The sequence below is a fragment of the Solanum lycopersicum genome, chromosome 2, assembly GCF_036512215.1.
Source record: "Solanum lycopersicum chromosome 2, SLM_r2.1".
Taxonomy (NCBI): domain Eukaryota; kingdom Viridiplantae; phylum Streptophyta; class Magnoliopsida; order Solanales; family Solanaceae; genus Solanum; species Solanum lycopersicum.
The window spans coordinates 22,716,599-22,725,471 of NC_090801.1; the positions used below are offsets into that span (position 1 = coordinate 22,716,599).

General features: G+C 34.5%; 2 protein-coding genes across 2 annotated transcripts; both read left to right on the top strand.

The window, feature by feature from the left end:
- The first annotated feature begins 642 nt into the window (after positions 1-642).
- On the top strand, positions 643-1,311 carry LOC138341944 (secreted RxLR effector protein 161-like). Its single transcript, XM_069294128.1, has 2 exons — positions 643-1,011; positions 1,201-1,311. The coding sequence occupies exons 1-2, from the start codon at positions 643-645 to the stop codon at positions 1,309-1,311; spliced, it is 480 nt and encodes a 159-aa protein (XP_069150229.1).
- A 6,063-nt stretch (positions 1,312-7,374) lies between these two features.
- LOC138341945 (uncharacterized) lies at positions 7,375-8,631 on the top strand. Its single transcript, XM_069294129.1, has 3 exons — positions 7,375-7,568; positions 8,002-8,083; positions 8,203-8,631. The coding sequence occupies exons 1-3, from the start codon at positions 7,375-7,377 to the stop codon at positions 8,629-8,631; spliced, it is 705 nt and encodes a 234-aa protein (XP_069150230.1).
- The last annotated feature ends 242 nt before the right edge of the window (positions 8,632-8,873 follow it).

An 8,873-nucleotide genomic window follows, 5' to 3' on the forward strand; every position in this document is an offset into this window, starting at 1 on the left:
TAGTTTCACAGTCCATGAGCAACTTGGAATAAATTTGATCGATGTGGTTACAGCCTACCTCTATGGATCACTTGATAATGAGATATACATGAAAATTCCTGACGGATTTGCAATGCCTAAATCGTGTAATTTAAAATCTCGAGAAATATATTCAATTAAATTGCAAACATCATTATATGGTTTGAAGCAATCTGGGCGCATGTGGTATAACCGTCTTAGTGAGTATTTAAGTAAGGAAGGTTATACGAATGATGCAATTTGTCCATGTCTCTTTATAAAGAAAACAATATCAGAATTTTTTGTACTTGCTATTTATGTTGATGACATAAATCTTATTGGAACTCCAATAGAGCTTCAAAAGGCAATTGATTATTTAAAGAATGAATTTGAGATGAAAGATCTGGGAAGAAAAAAATTATGTCTTGGTCTGCAAATTGAGCATTTGACAAATGGTATTTTTGTTCATCAATCTACCTACACAGAAAAAGTGTTGAAAAGATTCTGTATGGATGAAGCGCATCCATTAAGTACTCCGATGGTTGTTCGTTCACTTGATGTGAATAAGGATCCATTCCGACCTCAAGAAAAGGATGAAGAAATTCCAAGTTCTGAAGTACCGTATTTAGTGCAATTGGTGCACTAATGTATCTTGCTAACACTACAAGGCCTGATATAGCTTTTGTTGTTAACTTGTTAGCAAGGTATAGTTCTGTTCCTACTAGGAGACATTGGAATGGGATCAAACACATTTTGCGATATCTTAAAGGGACAACTGATATGGGAATATTTTATTCTATTAATTGTAGCCCAAATCTTGTTGGTTATGCTGATGCAGGATATTTATCTGATCCACACAAAGCTCGATCCCAAACAGGCTATGTGTTTATATGTGGGGGGTCTGCTATATCTTGGAGATCTACAAAGCAGTCCATCGTAGCCACTTCCTCTAATCATGCTCAAATAATAGCTATTCATAAAGCAAGTACAGAATGTGTGTGGTTAAGGTCTATGGTACATCTCATTCGAGAGAAATGTGGTTTGAAATGTGATATAGTACCCACCACTTTATATGAAGATAATGCAGCATGCATAGCATAACTTAAGGGAGGATTCATAAAAGGAGATAGAACAAAGCACGTTTCACCGAAGCTTTTCTATACACATGAACTTCAAAAGAATGGTGATATAAATGTGCAACAGATTCGTTCAAATGACAATGTGACTAATCTATTTACGAAGTCTCTACCAACTGCAACTTTCAAGAAGATGGTGCACAAGCTTGGAATGCAAATATTCAAGTCTCTGGATTAATGTTCTCATTAGGGGGAGTGAATACGCGTTGTACTCTTTTTCCCTTACGAGGTTTTGTCCCACTGGGTTTTTCTTGTAAGGTTTTTAATGAGGCAGCCTAGATGCGTATTAATAGATATGTGTACTCTTTTCCTTTACTAGAGTTTTTCTTTTCTTAAAGTTTTTTTAGTAAGGTTTTTGACGAGGCACATCATCTATTAATTAGACATTCAGGGGGAGTGTTATAAAGTATTTGTATTATAGTGAATGTTTATCATGTGGAGTCCTTTTTAGGATATGATTAAAGAGTCCTCCTACTTGGGGACCAAGTTAGATTTCTCCTATAAATAGAGTGCTCCTCTTCATTGTAAATTCATTCATCAAGAGAAATAACAAGTCTTCTCTTCTTTTCTCTCTAGCTTCTTCTTCTTATTTAATAGTGTTATAACAGAAACTGCATTTTTTTAGTTTTAATATTATTATTGTGATAAAGCGGAAATAATGATTTTTTTTTGAGATTTTATAATATAAAACTCAAAATCTTTTTAACATTCTTTTTATGAAATCATCTATTTAACAATTAAAAGTTTTAAAAATACTAAAAAGACAATTTAAGTATTCTCCATTTTTTTTAATATGAGAAACCATATCATACATTTATAAGGGCAACAATATGTAATAGCTATGAACAATACCTCATGAGTACTATAATATCTTTCACGTTTCACCCATAAAAGGAGTTCAAAATATTTATTAAAAATTAATAAACATATATACACAAAAATAAATTCATAAAACTTTCTTGGGGCATTTCTTTTCCCGAGAATTAAAAGAGGCAAAGGTGTTAAAGTTTTACTCTGAAACAAGACTCTTTATGTGTTCATGAGTAAGGGTTGAAATTTACCCAATTGTCTTGTTAAGGATATGAGTAGCAGAATGAGCTTGTTTATTGTTGGCTTGGGTCGTGTGTCTAGAAAAGAGGGCAGAGCTGCAATGCTGATCAATGACATGGACATATCCCGATTGATGATTTGTGTGCAAAAAAATGTAGAGGGGAAGCTGAGGGACAGAGAAGATTACAGAAACAAGAAAGCTAAGACTGTGAATGAGTCTGGGTAGTAGAACGTCGTTCAAATTTGCCACAGTTCTAGAAACAAAAGCGGCCTGCATTATCATCTGCTAGTGCTCCTTCACCTAGAAACAGAGGTGAGCATCATGACCAGAATTCGTAGAACTACATATCTAGGCTAGCTTAGTCTCAAGGAAGCATAAAACAAGGAAGTAGTTGGGCTCCTGCATGTGCTAAGTATGGTAGAACCCACCCAAGTAAATATCGTGATGGCCAGGCAAGTTGCTTCAAGTGTGTCAAGATGGTAACTTCATGAGAGAGTGCCCTACGAATGGGCAGGTTGGAAATCCGGGCTAGAGAGCCCAATCTTCATCAGTTGATCCACCATACATGCCTTTACCTAGAGAAGCCAATTCTGGTACTGGCGGAGGGGCAAACCGCCTATATGCAATCACTAAACTCCAGGAGCAAGAGAACTCGTTAGATGTTCTCACATGTATGATTAAAGTCTTTATATTTGATTTTTATGCTTTGTTAGACCAAGGATCAAGTTTATATTTTGTAACTCGTTACGTTGAAAAGAAAATTGTGAACCTTTCTATATTTATACCTCTGTTGTAGAGTCCATTCTAGCGGAAATAATCTGTCGTGATTGTTCTAATTCTATGAATCACAAGAACATCATGAATTATCTAGTAGAGTTAGACATGGTAAATTTTGATGTCACACTAGATATTGAGTGACTTCATGCGTGTGTGCATTAATAGACCTTAGAATTCGAGTGATCAAGTTTCATATTCCTAATGAGCCAGTAATTAATTGGACTAGTTGTTCTGGAGTGCCTAAGGGTCGCTCTATTTCATATCTTAAGCGAGAAAGTTATTTTCAAAGGGATGTATTTATTACTTGTCCGAGTTAATGACACAACTGCTGAGGTACCTTCCCTTTAGTCAGTTCCTATAGTAAAAGAGTTTCGAGAAGTTTTTCCTGATGATCTGCCAAGAGTCCCTCTTGAGATAGAAATAGACTTCAACATAGGATTCATTCCAGATACTCATCCTACATCTATTCTTCCATATATAAAGACACCAACAGAGTTAAAAATGTTGAAAGAACAGCTGAAACATCTTTAGATAAAGGATTAATTTGACTAAGTGTCACCTTTGGGTTCTTTGGTCTTATTTGTAAGAAATAAATGGTTCCCTTAGGACGTGTATAGACTACTTCCAATTTAATAAGGTTTCCATCGATAATAAGTATTTCCTTCCAAGGATAGATTATCTTTTTGACTAACATCAGGTCTCAGATCTTGCTACCTTCAATTAAGAGTTACAAAAATGTGACATTCAAAAGACAAACTTTAGAACCAGATATGTGCGTTATGAATTTTTTGTTGTGTATTTTGGGTTGACCAAAGCACCAGGAGTGTTCATGAATCTTCTCTATTCTACAAGCTTTATTTAGATATGTTTGTTATCATCTTCATTGAGTACATACTAATCTATTGAAGTAATGAAGAAGATGATGCTTGTTACCTCAGAATATTATTTCAAACTTTGAAAGAAAAGGAGTTGTATGTCAAGTTCTCTAAGTGTGAGTTTGTTCTTTAGTGTGTGGCATTATTGGGCAACATAAATTCCGGTGATGAGATTAGACTTGATACCCAAAATATAGAGTAGTTCAGCGGTGGCGTAGACCCACATCTCCTACCAATGTTAGGATTTTCTTGGGTTTGGATTGCTAGTATAAAAGATTTATTGAGGGGTTTTCATCTATCTCGTCTCCTTCGACCAAGTTTAATAAGAAGATAGTTAAATTTCAATGATCTGAAGCTTGTGAGAAAAGCTTTAAGGAGTTCAAGAACAAGTTGACTTCTGCTCCATTTTAACCTTACGTGTAACCACACATTCCGAGAGGTACTACAAGCTTACAAGACAATCTATTTAATACTTGCGACATTAAAAGAGATTAATGATGATCATACTAATTTTACGCGGACACTCCCCTTGCTGCAGTTCCCTCCGGTCCGTTCCTAGGTTGGGTTAGGGGAACATCCGAGCGATTGCCTTCGCGGATCAAAACGTGCTCACAAGGCGCACAATATTCAGTTGATGGATTAAGTTCATAATGAATAGTTTAGTTAAGGATATACATTTTTCCTATTTAAATATTTAATTTAAATCGGAATTGATATGACATAAAATTTTAACTTATGACAAAAAGTCCTCCAAAAAAATGTTAAGAAAAATTTGACGACCTTATCATATATATATTATCCTCACTAATAAGGATGAAATAACAAGAATATTACCAACTTACGATAGCCAAAATCAGCCGGTTCACGCTTCACAGGTTTACATACCCCAAAAAGATAAAAATATATAGTCGTACTTATATTACAACCCATGGTGACATGACCAAATCAACCCTCAAAATATCATATGAATATACAAAACATAGATCATGTACAAGTCCCAAGGTTTATACAAAATATATATATGCAGATATGCAAGTGTGATCTTTTTAAAGGCTTTCAAAATCTCCATCTTCAATGACAAACTTGAAGTATCCTCTTGAACATTCCCTACGATAGAAATAGCTATCGCTAAGCATATTCATCAAGTCAAGGACAACATAATTGAAATATAATCAGTAAATCAAGTAAACAATAGAGTATAAAATTTGATTATTGAAGTTTGAAATGTCAATAGTGTTCATAGCACAATTTTCCAAGTTGTTCAATACCTTGACTCGCCCAATATATACATTATGTTGTCACACCAAGTACAAACAGGTATCAAGAAGGGTCGACTCCCTGTATCAAGACGGGTCAAAGACCAATAAACAAGAGAACCAAGAACCATATTGAAAGTCATTTTCTAGTTCGTACTTAAAATGGACAACTCTCATACGTAAGACGAACTAAAAGTCAGTGTCAAGATAAAAAATGATCCGAATCAAGAGGCATGGCAATAGTGACAAAGTCACAGCCACAAAAAGGGATAAGACCAAACTGGAATGCGAAGTGATAAAACAATCCGTACAAGTGGGCAAGTTACACAAGAGTATTTAATATTTTAAACGACAACAACACAACAATGAAAAGTAACAAGAGGTAACCAATGTACCAATATAAAATTTCCCATACACATCAGGTAATAATAGTACAAGTGCAATTTTATACACAAACCTCAGTTCTTTAGACAAGAAACACTCCAACACCACTTCAAGAGTTAAAACCATAGACCCACAAACGTCTCAAGGTCTTCAACTAGTTCACGAGTATATAAAACCTTAAAAATACAATTTTATAACTTATTTAATTTCTAGTATCTCAATAATGTTGAACTAAAAAAGGATAATCATCACAAGTATGCTTAACCTTTAAAAATACGACTATGTTGACAGAACAGTGATTCTGGCAAGCTTAATGTCTCATGTCACAACTAAGATTTGAAAGTGAAAATGGATAAATTGGACTTTATATCCTTCATAATAGATGTAGCTACATCTTTTATGATTGCAAAAACCAAGAATCACCTCAAAATACATTTTTCACAAGAATATATAATCAAAACCCTAACCATTGAATAGACAAGATTTCTAATTCGAGTAGCTGGAAAGAACCTGTCGTATATTGTCTCTCATATTTCAAATCCATAACCTCAAACATAGATCTGTCCATAAACGTAAGAGTTGTAGAACTATGAAATATCATTCCAAATCATATTTGCTTACAACAAACTAAGTTCTATTTAAAGTGATATGCATTAAATACGAAGCACTATCAAGTTCAGAAGATGATTTTGTCACATACCAAAAGGAAGTGTGTCTGTGTTGGTTTCAAGACAAAAGAATCTCAATTTTCTCTTGATTTTAAAGGACAACTCTTTGGATAGTGTTATAAGGTTCCTATACTTCAAGGCATACTAAATTCACAAGAGTATGTTTAAAATATATAACTACACAAATTATCCTCATCATATGGATAGATGTCACCACAAGGTATTGCCCAAATTATTATGTGCTGCCAAAATTTCATACATATATTCCTATATATATATATATATATATACACTTTATGACATAAATTTCAACTTACTTGTAATTCTAATTAATCAATTTACATAAATACCCCCATACGATATCTTAAATTATGATAAAAATTTATAGTAAGCATATTTTCAATTATAAAAAAAAATACAAGTTCCTAAATGAGAATAAAACACATTATAGTAATTAAGAAATGGTGTAATTACATGAAAATCATGGTCTAACATTTTAGGGTGTTACATTACCAGAGATACTAAAGGATTTGTGTAGTATTGTGATTCTTCTAGTGTTGGGTTGGGCAGTGTTCTAATGTAAAATGACAATGTTCTAGTTTATGCCTCCAAGGAGTGGAAGGTTCATGAGAATAAATACCCAACCCATGACTTAGAGTTGGATGTTTTTGTATTCGCCTTGAAGATATGAAGTCACTACTTGTATGGTGTTCTGTTAATATAATCGATGATCAAAAGAGGCTACAATATGTGTTAACCCAGCAAGAGCTTAATCTCATGCAAGGAAGCTGGTTAGAACTGTTCAAGGATGTTGACATGAGTATTAATTACCACCCAACTAAGGCTAATGTGGTTGCTGATGCTTCAAGTAGGTTATCCAGGGGGAGTAACACCCATGTTGAGGATGAAAAGAGGGAGTTATCCAAAAATGTGCACCGATTTGTACGTTTGGGAGTTTGACTTATGGATTTAATAGAGGGAGGAAATATCTTGACTAGTGGAACTTAATCATCACTAGTGCAAAGGGTGAATGAAGAGCAAGACTAAGACCCAATTTTGCTTGATTTGAACGAGAATGTCACAAGCAAAGAGTGTTGGCTTTTGAACAAGGGTGATATGGTATACTGAAGTATCAAGGTATATTGTGTGTACCTAGGGTTAATGGTCTCCAAGATAGGATCATAAAGGAGGATTATAGATCAAGATTAAATTCATCCGGGTTCCACAAAAATGTATCGCGACCTGGGAGAGGCTTATTTGTGGGAAGGTATGAAGAAAAACATTACTGAGTTTGTTAGCAAGTGCCCGAATTGCCAGCAAGTGAAAGTGGAACACCAATATCCTAGAGGGTTGGCTAAGAATATAAAGTTTACGGAATGGAAGTTGGAGATTATTAATTTGGATTTCATCATAGGATTTCCAAGGTCTAAGAGAAAGTATGATTCAATTTGAAGATTGTCGATAGAATGAAAAAATCAACCCATTTCTAACCGATAAACACCACTCATTCACCGGAATATTATGCAAATTTGTAAATTCAAGAAGTTGTAAGAATTCTTGGAGTCCAAGTGATGATTATTTCATATAGAGGTGCACAATTTTACTGCTCAGTTCTGGAAGTCTTTCTTGAAAGGCTTGGGTTCAAAGGTGAACTTAAGCACTGCTTTTAATCCTCAAACTAATGGAAAAAGAAGAGTATATGATCCATACCTTAGAAGATATGTTGAGGGCTTGCGTGATTTATTTCAAGGGAAGTTGGGATGATTACCTACCTCTAATTGACTTTTCTTACAACAATAGATACTATTCAAGCATCCAAAAGGCTCCATATGAAGTTCTTTTTGGTTGAATATGCAGATATCCTATTGGTTTGTTCAAGGTTGGTGAAGCATGGTTGATCAGACCACATCTAGTTCACCAATCCATGGAGAAGGTGAAAGTAATCCAAGAGAGATTGAAGACGGCACAAAGTTGTCTGATGGTCTATATAGATGTGAGGAAAAATCTATTTCAGTTTAAGTGGATGACTGGGTGTATCTAAAATTTTCATCCATGAAGGGTGTGATAAGGTTTGGAAAGAAGGGAAAACTTAGTTCCCGGTATATTGGACCTTATAGAACATCCAAGAGAATTGGAAATCTAGCTTATGAGTTGGAGCTACCACAAGAGCTAGCAGCGCTTGATCCGATATTTTATATCTCCATGTTGAATAAGTGCATGGATGATCCTTCATTGATTGTACCGATTGAGAATGTTGGAATTAATTATATCTTGTGCTATGAAGAGATCATGGTCCAAATTTTATATCGCCAAGTTTTCAAGTCGAGAACAAAGGAGGTTGCGTTAGTCAAAGTTCTTTGGAAGAACCAATTTGTTGAAGAAATGACTTTGGAAGCTGAAGAGGATATGATGAAGACGTATCCATATCTCTTTGAATCCGGAGAAAGTACAAGTCAAGGTGATAATTCTCTTCTTAGTAATTTATAAACTATGAGTAAGCATGGATGTTATTTTCTTTTGGATCATTAAGTGTTAAACTTAATGTTACTAATCTTACCGTAGTGAAAGAAATCTCATTCGAGGACAAATATTCCCAAGGGGGAGATATTGTAACATCCTGTATCTTGTAATATCCAAGAATAAGATAAGAAACAAAAACTTATCACTTTAGGAAAGAAAAAATAAAATCTGAAAATTTCCTAAGTTTGAAAAGTGATTTTTGATTGATT

Excerpts from the sequence above, each read along its gene's own strand:
- LOC138341944 (XM_069294128.1), top strand. The coding sequence starts at position 643 with ATGTATCTTGCTAACACTACAAGGCCTGATATAGCTTTTGTTGTTAAC. Across the intron at positions 1,012-1,200 it reads GTGTGTGGTTAAGGTCTATG|ATTCGTTCAAATGACAATGT; the intron begins GTACATCTCATT and ends AATGTGCAACAG.
- LOC138341945 (XM_069294129.1), top strand. The coding sequence starts at position 7,375 with ATGTATCGCGACCTGGGAGAGGCTTATTTGTGGGAAGGTATGAAGAAA. Across the intron at positions 7,569-8,001 it reads TTCATCATAGGATTTCCAAG|ATATCCTATTGGTTTGTTCA; the intron begins GTCTAAGAGAAA and ends TTGAATATGCAG. Across the intron at positions 8,084-8,202 it reads AATCCATGGAGAAGGTGAAA|GGTGTGATAAGGTTTGGAAA; the intron begins GTAATCCAAGAG and ends TCATCCATGAAG.